This window comes from Tiliqua scincoides, chromosome 5, assembly GCF_035046505.1.
Source record: "Tiliqua scincoides isolate rTilSci1 chromosome 5, rTilSci1.hap2, whole genome shotgun sequence".
Lineage (NCBI taxonomy): Eukaryota > Metazoa > Chordata > Lepidosauria > Squamata > Scincidae > Tiliqua > Tiliqua scincoides.
The window spans coordinates 8,222,394-8,236,889 of NC_089825.1; the positions used below are offsets into that span (position 1 = coordinate 8,222,394).

Here is a 14,496-nt window from a genome sequence, read left to right on the forward strand (position 1 = left end):
GGATTCTTGTGATGATCTTGCCGCAGGCTGATGTGCTCAGAAGTCAGCATGGGCTCACTCTATGGCTTCACCACCCACACACTCATTTCCTGCCCACCTTGCTTTCACTCAACCCTCATCTGCAATCAGACCTCTGTGTTCCATTTTCCCTCTGCCACCTACATGTTTTTCATACACAACCAGCTTAATCTTGCGTTCAAGCGGTACCTGAATTTGTTCATATCAGGCCACCAGAAATAGACTGCAGGTTAAATTTTTATTTATGGAAAAAGTAATCCTTCGCTGTACATAGGGGAAAAAAACACTGTGGTGAAGAAAGTTTCAAAGTAGCTGTTAAAAAAGATTCGGATTTGGAGCTCACCTGTGTCCTCTTTTAGAGATGCCCAGTGTGGGCCTTGGTCTATTATTTACCTTTTCAGTACCCTCTGTCTGCCGGGTGCTTTACCCAGTGGAAGAGGATTGGCCCCTGCCCTGAAGGGCTTCTCAGTTTATAATTCAACATGGGTGGCAATAGCGGAAAGGGAAAGAGCAGGAGTAGATAGGTGAAAAGAATATGGGTTCATTCCTACTAAGTTTTTGCCTACCTAGATCAAGTTACAATAGGACTAGGGGGTTGTGCCCAAGGCTTCACAGAACATGCAGGTTTTTGAAGAGGAATGTGAATGAAGCAAGCCAAGTGGCAGTACATGAATATTTGGGGAGGCAGTTCCAGGGTCAATAGAGAAGAAAGACCAATGTTGTTCAGGGGAACAGGAGGCCCCTGTTACAGACCCTGACAGACCCTACCCTGGGTCTGTAAGCCACTCTTAATGGTTAAGAGTGTTGGAACTAGGGGAATAGATGTCCTAGGCAGGAGTGCATCAGGCTATGACAGCATAGTAATAAATAGGGGCATTTAGGAGATGGGCAACCCAATCCTGTGCTTCCCAATGCCCAGGGCTGTAGCGGCGCCAAAATGGCAACTGTTGCTTCTCATGGGACTGGGAAGCAGCACAGGGTCTACTCGTGTAAGGAAGCTTATGCTCCCTTAACCCCTCTTAATTCCCAGGCAGCCCTGATGGATCTGTGCCTGCTATTGAGCGGACGCAGATTCAAGGAGAGCCGTGTTGGGTCTCCCGGGCCAGGAAGGGGGTTAGGATATGGCGGCAGGGCCTGCCACCATCTCCTCCCCCTCCCACCCACTCCCTCCCCTGCCACACCTTCCCTCTGTCCTTTCCCCACCCTGGAAGACCTCCCCACATGCCCTGACTTACCATGTCTCCACCCAGCACTTGCCCTGAGCTCCGGGCAGTGGTTATTGCTGCTCCACCCAGCGCTGGCTCTTCCAGCCATGCCAATATGTGTCGCAGGCATGCCTTATGGCATATTTGCGACACTGCGCACCAGCAATGAGCTGGCATTGGCCCATTAGAATTGGGCCCTTGTTTTACCCCTGCTGGTATTTTTTAATTTGTCCTTATTCACAACTGAATCTAGTAAAATTGCAATGCGTAAAACGGTTCTTATACTTGAGGAATCAGTTGGTCTCGTGCCATTTAATTAAAGTTCAATATATTTTGAAAAATGGTTGATCCATGCTATGTTGGGTAGTGAATATTTTGTGCAGGTTGCTACAGAACCAGACATAAATTGGACTTTCTACCTCACCATTGAGAACTTCAGCACTTTTTAACAGTTGCTATTATTTATGCGGGCACATGGATGCCTTTAAATATTTGCAGACCGCACAAGAGAGCATCATCACTAGGATCTCTCCAGGTTCTTTGAACAGAAGCTTCCTGTTGAATCACCAGCATGATCCAGAAGAGCACCTTCCGTTATTCCTGTCTTGCAGAGAGATAGCCTATTAATGTCCCTGTTTTCAGCAGCAGATGTTTGAATTAGTGGCTTATTAGGTGGGCTGAAAACAGCCTCTGGACAGCTGCATCTTCTCCTTTGGTTTTCTCTTTCTGTTCATAATTGGGTGACTGAAGCTCATGCTAAGCTTGGGTGACATCTAGTGGACTCTTTTATTACTATATTTTGGGCATCTGTTATTCACACAAAGTCATTCACACAAAGAGATAACCAGACATCTTTCAGGCCAAACACCAGTGATAGTTTCAAGATACATAAGATCTCATTTTCAAGCAGAAAATTCCTGAAAAGGTTGGGTGCCTATTTATTTATTTTTATTTTAAAAGGCTTATCTGCTGCCCTTTCCCAGAAGGACTCAGGTCAGTCTGCAATAAAAAAAATAATCCATTCTAATACAGAATAACAATAAAATCAGCAGAACTAATAAAAGTATAATCAAAAGCAATGGAACAGCAGAAAATGAGTCAGGTCAGATCAGGACAGGCAGAACTGAGGGTCTCTAACAGCATCAGCCAATACCAGAGGTCTTCTCAGATAACCATGTTTTGGCCAAAGGCCTAAGAATGTATAAGGCCCATCTGATCTGATGCCATTGTCCTGTCCTCCTCCCAGGGGTAGCTCTACCTCCAGGGGGCTTGGATGATCAAGGGGGTATTTCATAATAGGAAATCGGATGAGTTCCTGGTCAAATCAATTTAGGATTTATTGGACAATTCATGTTTGCCATGTTTCTTCACCTTTGCCTATCACTTTTGTGGTAGCCTTGAAGCTATGAGGCAGGTGGAGGCCCTCTGCCTTGGGAATAGTCCAGGAGTACAGTCCAGGTCTTCAGAAGTACCAAACAATAAGATGCCTGTTGGCTCAGAGTCTCCCCCAGCTCTGTGGGAGGGTGAGGCTGGCTGCACTTTCAGGACTGCCCACTACAAGTTTACTCCCACTAACACCCCTGGCCATGCATTTGCCTGTTTTCCCCTCTTAAGCCAGTCCTGGCCTTCCATGTAGTTTGTCTCTGCACTCCAGCCCCTGAACCTCCTTTCCTGCTTGCTTTCTCCGGTTTCCCCCTAGTCCCTTCTGTTCATCTCCCTCCTCTTCCATTCTCCTGGCCAACTTCCAATGTGATCTTCTATTCTCCCTAGAAGACCTTCCTTCTACCAGTCCTGTCTCCCTCTAGCCTGAGACTCAGCTTCAAAAGGCTGTCCCTGGCACCGGCCCTGGCCCTCCTTTCTTTTCTCTACTGGGTGTCTATCCTTGTATCTTGGTCTATCCACACTATCCTTGTAAATGAAGGATATTCCACAAAGCCGGCACCGCTACCGAGAAGGCCATGCTTCTTGTGGACACCTGTCAAGCTTCTCACAGCCCAGGCATCTAATGCTGAGACTCATGTGAAGTCCTGAGAGTGTAGGAGGGCACACACTTACGGACTGGTTGCATGAAAGACAATCTTTCATATTTCTGTGAATCCTTTCCATGATACGAATGCAATAACAAAGTTTAGATTTAGAAGTTATAGGAATCCTTTTAACTTTGGAATGCAATACTGTATACTAAAATTCAAATGATTTGGCAATAATTCTTTGCAGACAGTTATGCCTTAGGAACTAATTTCTGAAAGGGATATGGGGATCCACCTGAAATTGGCTTGCAACCCACTTGGTGGGTCCTGACCCACAGTTTGAGAAACACTGGCCTGTTGAATTTGATGCCTGTGGGAATGGAATGCTAGAACACTAAGCTGGTACTGGCAGTGATTCCTTTCAGCCTGGGGCCTCCCCGCTTCCTGACCGAGTACCCGGAAAATCTGGATATACTGAACTAGAGTCATCTTCCTGTTAAGTGCTTCATTGCATCTTTTGGGATGCTTTTTGTTTACCATTTGGGTAGATAAAATTCTAGCAGCTGAATAGGAAGCTGGTTTAGAGGTCACAAAAGGACGACAACTGAACCATCCTTTATAGGAAGTGGACTGTTATCTCTGAGGAGCAGTTCTGGGATACCGAAGATGTCTGCTCTGCAAAATGTATGAACCTGATCGATTGTGTCATCCAGGCTGCGGATTACTGTAACTCCCCCAGTGCACCAGACCTTGCCAGATTTTAAAATCACTTCCTGACTTTTACAACCAGGAATAGATGCTGCAAACCTTTTGTAGAATTCCCAGTGGACAAACACTGACTCCTGCTATGATCTGTGTTTTTACAAGTTGCAGGGCATGCCACTATATGCTTTTTTAAAAAAAAAAAACTAGGCAACAGCACTTTTTAGTGAACGTTGACCATGTTGTGAATCAGTTGGTAACAACAGTTTCCTATGACTGTTGTCCTTCTTATTCCTCCTCCTCCCATGCATTTAGTGATTGCAGAACGAGGAGCCAGGATCATGCCTGCCATCCATGCCCCCCCTTCCAACGTCAGTTGACCTGCTGGACTCCTTTCTTACTAGCATTGAACATGATGCCTGTGGTTTGATGCATAGTCAGCAGGGTGCATCAGCATGGGAGGGCAAGGTCAGTAGATGCTGTCCCACGTCCCCCTCGCCTGTTCACTAAAGTACAGTACAGGCCTTCTATGACTTCATAATTCACCACTCTGAAGGCCGCCCCCACGTCGAAATCAGCCTTTACGCAGAAGTTTAGTAGTGTCAGGCAGAAGGGCAGTCTGCTATCCCGTGAGGTATTTTAGCCAGTAAAAGAGTGAGCCACATTTAACTCAGGGCTACTCAGTGCATTGGTGTAGCTGGAGGGGGGACAGAGATCTCAGTGTGCAGGGAGCGTGCAAGCGGCCCCTCCCCTTCAGAGCCATTCCCGGCAGGGGGGAGCAAAACGGAGGCGTACGTATTGAAAAAATATTTCAAAAACTTTTTGTGGCCCACTGAAAATTGGCTCACGACCCACTGGTAGGTCCCAACCCACAGTTTGGGAAACACTGCTCTAGCCACTCTTGTTAACAGCCATTGAAAAGAGGCAAACAAACTTCTGACTGGCCTTTCTCCAGGGTCTTGTATGACTAAAAGTCAGAAGTGGTTAGCAATTATCTCAGATGTTTGTACCTTTGCACGGCAAGAAGAGTAATTATACCCAAACTGTCTTAGCAGATATAAAGTGAATGAAATGCAATTGAATTTAAATAGGTCCTTGCTGAATAGTTAAATAAGGGAAAGGATAAATGATGCTATACATGAGAGAAACCAGTGAGATTCTTGGAGACAGTTCTTTGCGTCTGTTGATACCATGGCATTTGAAGACCATATCCCAAGTCCTTATTTTTGTGCCAGCGCTCTGCAAATGAGACCACAAGGGAAGGCTCAGAGAAACACGGGGAACTTGTCGTTTCAAAATAAATTGGACTCCTGGAAAAGACTGCTTGTGCTTAATACAAATGTCAGAACCAAGAGAAGAGACAGGAAAGTTAGACATGCCAGACATGGCAGAGGCTGCGATCCTGTAATGTTACCTAGGAGCAAGTCCCACTAGACAGAGGAATTTACTTCTGAGTAGACAAGCATAGAAGTGCACTGAGTACTTACGGGTTTCTGAGGTTTTGTTTACAAAATCAGGACCTGGCGTTTGTTAGTTTATGGATCTTAAGATGATGAAAAAACTAAGAAACTAGTAAACTCCAGCCACACATCCAGCTAGCAAATAAAATAAAGAATGGACCCATCTCCTATACTTTACTAGCTACAGAGAAGGGGGAATTTTGGCAGATGCAGCTTTCCTTGTTGTTGCTTGATAAGGTTTCCTTGCCAAGCATTTCTCCAGGTCCAATAACAAATAACACAATAACTCAAATAACAAAACAGAAAATTGAACACTGATCAGCAATCCACTTAAGAAACTTTTTTAACAAAAGCAGGGACAGCGAAGGAAGACTGATGCTTCTAAATGTTTTCAATATGTGTAAAAACAGAAATGTCAGGCCCATCCAGATGGGGTGTTTAATCTGAGATTTTCACACTTTCTCCATTCACTTTTTATAGGGAGTTATGTGATATTATCATCATTCACCTGTATTTTCCCTGCTCTTAAAAACATTCATCAGTGCTGCTTTTAAGAACAGCAATATAGCAATGAAATGACCATAAATTGGACTAGTATTCCATTTTTTGGAGAGAGAGAGAGTTGAAGGAGTGAAGGGTCAGTTCTTTGTACCATAAAAACACTCTATAGCTACTATGGTGTGAAAGTAATATTTCAATTCTGCATATAGCTGCAAGTGGCAGAACAAGTAGTTGACTCTGCAAAGATAATGTCTGCAAGTGCCCCAGGTCAAGAACAGGGTCATATGAACTAGGTGTTCTGGCATCCCATATCAATTTTTGCATGCTCCTTTATTTTCATACTTTGTTCCTTAATGCACGATAGGTGGGGAGTGTATGAAGTCTCCATTTGCTTCCTGCCATTTAATGACTGCCAAAATAAGGGAAAGAGGAGGTCATTGTGCCAAGGCAGGGGTTGGTCATGATCAATTAAATGCAACATTCCAAAGTTGGGATCTTTTTCTATAGGGCAGTGCTTTTCAAACTGGGGTGTTGCAACGCCCCAGCCTGCGGGCCCTGGCTCCTGCCCCCTTAAGGGGAGGAGGCAGCCTGGAGGCAGGGAGGAGGCAGCAACGTGAATCGCGCCGCTCAGGGGGGCTGCAGGGGCTTGCCTACACGTACCTAAGCCCCTACAGCCTCCCGGGGGTGCGGGGAGCCCGGCACAACCTGCAGCAGGGCTCCCCGCAGCAGTGAAAGTAGATGCGGAGTGATCGCGCCCTGCCTCTGCTAAAGCAGAAGTGGAGCGCGATTGCTCCACATCTACTTTCACTGCTGTGGGGAGCCCTGCTGCAGGTTGTGCCGGGCTCCCCGCACCCCCGGGAGGCTGTAGGGGCTTGGGTATGTGTACCCAAGCCCCTGCAGCTCAGGATCGCGCCGCTGCCTCCCCCCGCCCCTGCTCCCTCCTCCCCTCCCTCCCACGGAAGAACTTAGTGGCTCTCAAACCCTCCCAGAGAGTTTGAGAACCACTGCTCTAGGGCAATGAAGATTGTTCCTACATGTTGTTAGTAGTTGGTCCCAGAATGCTTGTGTGGATGTGTACGCTCTTGCGTTCCCTCCTGCCCACAGTGTTTATAGCATTTCATGTTACACTATTTCTGGACTGTGTGGAATCATGAACCAGAGTTATTGGTGATCTGACTGTGAAGGAGATTAAGGGCCCAATCCTAACCAGCTTTCCAGCCCTGATGCAGCTGCAAGGCAGCCCCAAGGTAAGGGAACAAATGTTCTCTCACATTGAGGAGGCCTCCATGGCTCTCTCTCCATTTCAAGATGCAGCATACTGCCCGTTGGTATAGCTGCATCAGTGTGGGAACTTTGGCTAGGATTGGGCCCTAAGTCTGCAGTCCTATCCACACTTACATGCGAGTAAACCCCACTGACTATAATGGAACTTACTTCTGAGTACACATTTGTAGGATTGGGCTGTGGGTCACTCCTTTGTCATAGACAGATCATGTCTTGGTAGGGTTTAGGCTAGTTGTGGTTCTTTGCTTCCATAGAGGGAGGTAACTAAGGGCACAGTCCTAACCCACTTTCCAGCACTGGCATAGCTGTGCCAGTGGGGCATGTACTGCATCCTGAAGTTGGGAGGCAGTCACGGAGGCCTCCTCGAGGTATGGCAATGTTTGTTCCCTTACCTTGAAGTTGCATTGCCCTTATGTCAGTGCTGGAAAGTGGGTTAGGATTGCACCCTAAATTGTATGGTTTGCCATGGTGACATCCCACCCCTTGAGCTAACCAAGGGGCTTGGCTGCCCAATTGGTGGGCATATGTCAATCTCAGTATGTGGCTTGGCCAGAACCTTTTGCCTGAGGGAAATGCAAACAAGAAATCAAATCTATGTAATAGTTGTCTGGGATGCCATGAGGTCCTTCTGTGATGGTGCTGAGTTCATAAAGGACTACAGCTACTGCAGGAAGATGTCTCAGCTCCTTTTGGATAGTTGAGACAGCACAGAAACCTCAGGGTAGTCAGAAGTGTCCAAAAATAGTGAAAAATAAGCAGGAACAAAATATGGACAATAAGTTATTTTCACCATGTATGTGGATGGATGAGTGGAAGGTGCATGGCTGATGTGAAATTTCATTGGCGCTTGACTCCACCCCCTTGGGGCCATGGTGTGTCTGCCCACCTGTCTGACCCTGTTCCCCATAGCAACCATTTTGTAGTGACATCTACTGTCCTCTGGTGCCCACGAGGTCCACAAATTTGGGAGCCCCTGATATACATCAAAGGCAACAACACTTCTTCAGCTCCCAACTTTCAACTCTTTTTAAGTTGAAGTTAAGTTGAAGTTTTAATTTCCATCTCCAGCTTTTCCAGGGTGCGCAGAACTCTGTGTAGATCTTTCTCTGCTTAAGAGAGAGACCAGTAAAGCACTTGCTCTCTGCCGCGATGCTGAGCCGTCATCATAAAATGCATGACTTGGTGAATTCTTCCTGTTTTCTCAGATATTATCATTTGCAAAGTCACCATTATTACTGTCGGTTTGGAAACAAACTAGAAATAATTTGGCAGATTGAATTTGTCCAGAAGCATCAGAAGTTAATGGAAAAGAGGTAGATCAATAGGCAGAATCCTTTTCATCTTTAAAAATAGATTACAGGGAAGGGAGAACAGAAAAAAAAATTCTTTTTTAATAACAGCAGAACTTCTCTATGGTCGTAACAAAGGGTAGTTTCATTCATCCATCCTGTGTTATCCCTTATCAGTTATCAAAGCAACTTTTGTGCTGCAGCGTTTTTGTTGTAATCGAATCTAACCCTCCTGCAAGATGATGCAGTGAGTGGAACTGACAGAACCTGCCTGTTCTGGGCTATTGTTTATAATTGGGGCTGTGGATCCTCTGAGCAGCATTCAATCCCCAGAGCATTCGCTACAGGTTTGAACTTTGAGGAAATGTGAGTGATATTTGGAAAGCCGGTGAGGACTGTAGTTTGGTCTTTATTTTTGGAACCTTCCTAGCAAAGGTGAAAATCCACCTTTAAATTCTTGTTAGGTAAGGAAAAGTTCCCCAACTGCTCAGTTAGCCTGTTCAGATGTCTTCCCCACCACCCTCCTTCGCATTGTCCCTTCTTGCCTTGTATCAGAACCGCATCCAAAATTGGGATGTCATGATCATCAATGGCATCAACAGAAGCAAACAAATTGGGGGATATATCCTGTTGTGCCGCGTAAGTGTTTTATGACTGGTTATGGGACTTGATATTTTGTCTACCCCCAAAGTGGAAGCAGTATACACTAGAGACCAAGAGCAATTTGTGAAAGCATTAGGTCTGTGCAGGTCAAGAGGGATAACATATGAAGCTGCATTACAATGAATCAGACTCTTGGTTCATCTTGCTCAGTGTGCTCTACCATACCTGAGTCAGTGGTCTTTCCCAGTCCTACCTGAAGATGTCAGACATTGAAACTTTGGGGTGCAAAGCAGATGCTCAGACACTGAAGTCTGGTCCCTCCACAAACGTGTGGGTGATGTTTGTTGTTTCAGCCTTTGTGTGAAGTTGACATGACTGATCGTAGCATAAGTTCTTTTTAATCACAGGGGAAACTGCAAGCAGGAGGATGTTGACAACCATTTCAATGGCCTTCCTTTTGTGCTTTAATGATACTTGAAACCCACGCAGAAATTAAACAAGAGGGTTTTTTTTCCCCATTACTTCATCTCCATGCCAAGAAGAGTTCCAATTGCTAAATCTGTGTTAGTCAGGCTGCTGAAAAAGGCTGGAAACATAAGAGCTGGTAATTTTAGTGAGCTGTGACTTCATTCATCCTGAACACATTGTCACCCCATCCCCATCCACTATATGTCACTCCTGTTGAGGGTCAGCATATGGATTAAGACTACTAGCACCAGTGGGTCAGTATGGTTTGTTGCTTCATAACATATATGCCCCTCCCAGTCATAGTTCCCGTGGCCAAATCACACAACCTGGCAAGTTGAGAAAGTAGGTGGAGTGTAGCCAACTGTCTGCAGAAGAGGGTAGCCTGTGATTCCAGATCCCCAAACTGAAATTCACTTTTTCAAGCTGCTGCTACTGTATGGATTTTAAGCTACGTATGATGAACTTATCATGCGACCTTACGTGATCTGCAGTCCAACTAGCATAGTTTGTAGTTTAACTGCACATATTCTGTTTTAAGTGATTGGTGCATTCTGATAATCACTGAAACAGAGATGCCTGCGTTGGCTCGGTCATGTTGTGAGAATGGATGATGGCCGGATCCCAAAGGATCTCCTCTATGGAGAACTCGTGCAAGGAAAGCGCCCTACAGGTAGACCACAGCTGTGATACAAGGACATCTGCAAGAGGGATCTGAAGGCCTTAGGAGTGGACCTCAACGGGTGGGAAACCCTGGCCTCTGAGCGACCTGCTTGGAGGCAGGCTGTGCAGCATGGCCTTTCCCAGTTTGAAGAGACACTTGGCCAACAGTCTGAGGCTAAGAGGCAAAGAAGGAAGGCCCGTAGCCAGGGAGACAGACCAGGGACAGACTGCACTTGCTCCCGGTGTGGAAGGGATTGTCACTCCCGAATTGGCCTTTCCAGCCACACTAGACGCTGTTCCAGAACCACCATTCAGAGTCTTTCCATACCATACCATAGTCTTTCAAGACTGAAGGTTGCCAACAAGAACAAGAAGTGACTTCTATGCAGACCAAACTGATTCATTGATATTTAATATTGTTTTTTTAAATACATTTGCTAGTTTCCAATGCTTTTTCTAAATCAGATTTAAATTTTACATGTGAAGCCGTTTTCTGTTGCATCAGACTACTGGTTCATCTCCATCAGTATTCTCTACACACTGGCAGTGGCTCTGCAGATCTCAAGCAATGATCTCCCCCAGTTATGACTGCATCCTACCCACCATCATTACTGTGAATATATTTGCTCAGCTCTTTTTTTTCCTGGCTGTGACTATTTGGCGCTGCACTGTATTACATTTGATGGTATGGCCCTGGGTCTGCCCAGCTTGGTATGTCAGTTTTGCCTGTCAGTTCTGCGGCTTTCGAGGATCTCAGTGGAGATCCTTCCCAGCCCTTTTACCTGGGGTATTTTAAAGGGAGGGGCCAGGGATTGAACAGGTGACCTTTTGCATACAAAGCATGTACTCACTGATGATGCTGTTGCAAAATAATGGCGCTAATAGCAAAAAGTGCTAAAAGGAGAGAACAGAAAGGGCTCTTTGGAAAAGGAACTGTAACAGATTGGTAGTCATTAGATAGTGCTGGCAGTATTTTGCTTGCAAGCCAGCTTGCACAACAGATGCAGGGGAAGCTGAAGAGGAGCCAGAGTTCTCTGCCGTGTCAGGCACTTGCAAACACACACAGTGCAACAGAAAGGAAGAAATGATCAGGGGCAGCTCATGCTTCCCAGAAAGGATCAAAAGATTAGGTGGGTCACCTACCCGCCTCAGCCCCTTCCACCTGGTCACCCATCATCTTACCTTTATGTAAAAATCCCAAAAACATACAAACAACAGTTAAAAATGTTTCAGTATTAGGAATAAAGATTAGACATATTTTAAAAAAAATCAGCTGCGAGAGAGTGATAGCATGTCTTTTTGTGTCTGCAGCACATAAGGGAGATCCATATCCAGTCATGAAACTTACAGAGTTGTAGTAGTTGGCAACCTTCAGTCTCGAAAGACTCTGGTATCGCGCTCTGAAAGGTGGTTCTGGAACAGCGTCTAGTGTGGCTGAAAAGGCCGATTTGGGAGTGACAATCCCTTCCACACTGGGAGCAAGTGCAGTCTGTCCCTGGCCTGTCTCCCTGGCTATGGGCCTTCCTTCTTTGCCTCTTAGCCTCAGACTGTTGGCCAAGTGTCTCTTCAAACTGGGAAAGGCCATGCTGCACAGCCTGCCTCCAAGCGGGCCGCTTAGAGGCCAGGGTTTCCCACTTGTTTAGGTCCACTCCTAAGGCCTTCAGATCCCTCTTGCAGATGTCCTTGTATCGCAGCTGTGGTCTACCTGTAGGGTGCTTTCCTTGCACGAGTTCTCCATAGAGGAGATCCTTTGGGATCCGGCCATCATCCATTCTCACGACATGACCGAGCCAACAGAGTTGTACTGAAGATGAAATTAGATAACTCTCAATGACACTATGCTCTTTTGGGTGAAGGCAGGGTAGTAATAATGCCGCTATTAATAAATGATAAGCCAATGCTTCCCTTGCACCACACATGAAATGTCAGTTGTGATATCCCTATGTTCACATGTTGGCTGGTGTCCACAAAATACGTCATGTGCCATCTGAAGGTGCTGCCAAACTGGATGCACCCTTAAGGAAGCCACTAACAGCGCAATCCAACACATGTTTCCTTCCAAGTACATCCCGTTGTCTGAAATGGCTCTTATCCCCCAGTAACAGTGTTTAGGACTGCAGCTTCAATGCAAGTTCTGGCAAGCTGAAATAAGTGGGAATTGCATGGACTTGTTCCCTCCATCACAAAGCCTTGTATTTAATTGGTGATATCCTCACTCACTAATACAGTGTGAGGTTTTCTGTCAAAACTTGAATGGTTAGCAATGTAAAGTGTGACCATGCAACAAAGAGAAAAGTGGTCAGGATCCAAGCCATGGTGCCACTAGTTTCTTATGTCCAAGGGAGTGCTGGACTTCATGAACTATCAATCATTGTATCCCCCTTCTCCACATACATTCCCATTGAGCTGAACTCTGCACTGTAAACTGCTTTTGAAATGGAAGCTGATAAACCATTGGCAGGTTTGTGATGATAATCCAGGGTGTGAGTGTGTGCCCCCCAAAAAACCACACTGGGAACACACAAGCACTAAGGGTATGCCTAAAGTGGCTGAATAGGGTCCGTATATTGTCTACCCTGACTGTTCATTGGAAGGACAGATGCTGAAGCTTAAATACTTTAGTCATCTCAGGAGAAGGGAGGACTCTTTCGAAAAGACCCTGATACAGGGAAAAATTGAAGGCAAAAGGAGAAGGGGGGACTGCAGAGGATGAGATGGTTGGATGGTGTCACAGAGACAATGAACATGAACTTGTACAAACTCTGGAAGTTAGTGTTAGACGGGGGAGCCTGGTGTGCTGTGGTCCTTGGGGTCACGAAGAGTCGGACACGACTTAACGACTGAACAACAACAAAATGGTAAACTTGTGACCTTTAATCTCAGGATGGATGTAATTTAATAGAAAATGGTCTGGAGGCTGAAATTCTTATTTATCCCCCAACTTTTTTTTTTTTTTTTTAAATCTACAGGGAGCCACAGAATTTGTACCCTCCTGAAGTAAGCAACACAAAACTTCAGTATGCAGGATGGGGACCAAAAGGCCAGCAGCTGGTAAGGAAACTATTTGCAAAGGGTTGTCTTATTTGTCCAAAAAAAGAAAACACCTATGCAGTGTGAATAACAGATGCCTGATAGCGGGAAGTCTATGGATATTGCCCATAGTCAGGGTGCAGAAAAACAGCAAAAAGGAAGAGATGTGTTTCCGGTCCTCCAGTTTTGAGTAGGGTTTTGAGTATTCATCGAGTCCAATTTTCTTGTCAATCCAGAACCTTGGTTCTGCCCCTCCCTAGTTGTAGTATATTAACCAGTGAAAAAGTAAGCGTTACAGCGCAATCCTATCTCCTGCGGGTATGCAGAATTTAGGGCTGCCAGTGCAGTTTCTGCCAAATCCCACAAGCCAGCAGGGAACCAGGCCAACCAGGAGAGGTAAGTAAATGTTTTCTTACCTTCTTTGCTACGTCCTGGGCCTCTATGGGCCTACTCAGATCTACATCAGCTATTTTGCTGGCGTAGTTCTGTTGGGGCCAAGGGAGCATATTGGGTCCAGAACAGGAGCTCTGGATCTCACAGGTGTTGCTGCCATAGAGATCCACCCTTGACCCAATCCCTGCCCAGATCCACCCCTGCTGCCTCCTTGGCAGTCTGTGTGGCATTACTGTCAGTGCATGGCCTCCCAGCCTTAGCAACGGTGCCCACACTGCAGGCTGTCAGAGAGGTGGCTGCAATGGCAGACTGTAGGATAAGCTAAGGACTTCCTGGTCTGCCAGCATACCCCGCATATAGGATTAGATCCTTAGGTACTTCAGTGAAATGAAATTCTAGAGTCTAGAGCAGGGGTGCCCAAACCCCGGCCCGGGGGCCACTTGCGGCCCTTAAGGCCTCTCTATGTGGCCCTCAGGGAGCCCCTAGCCTCTAATGAGCCTCTGGCCCTCCAGAGATTTGTTGGAGCCCACACTGGCCCGATGCAACTGCTCTCAACGTGAGGGCAACTGTTTGGCCTCTCAAGTGAGCTGTGGGATGAGGGCTTCCTCCACTGCTTGTTGTTTCACATCTGTGATGCAGTAGGAGCAGGAAAGGAAAGGCCAGCCTTGCTTTGTGCATGGCCTTTTATAGGCCTTGAACTACTGCAAGACCTTCATTCATTCATGTAAGTTCATCTTTAATATATTCATTTATGTAAATTTATTCAAATTTGATATGTAAATTAATTTGGCCCACGACACGGTGTCAGAGAGATGATGTGGCCCTCCTGCCAAAAACTTTGGACACCCCTGGTCTAGAGCCTTTGGACTCCCCTGCTCTAGACTAATATAATCAAAGCCATCTGCACTGTCAG

At 46.0% G+C, this 14,496-nt stretch overlaps 1 protein-coding gene across 2 annotated transcripts in view; it reads left to right on the plus strand.

The window, feature by feature from the left end:
• DPP6 (dipeptidyl peptidase like 6) overlaps positions 1–14,496 on the plus strand; it is a 383,341-nt gene that overhangs the window by 271,019 nt on the left and 97,826 nt on the right. For both annotated transcript variants that reach the window (XM_066627029.1, XM_066627027.1), the window contains one exon: positions 13,130–13,211. In XM_066627029.1, coding sequence (XP_066483126.1) covers positions 13,130–13,211 — 82 coding nt within the window. The remainder of the gene's footprint in view (positions 1–13,129; positions 13,212–14,496) is intronic.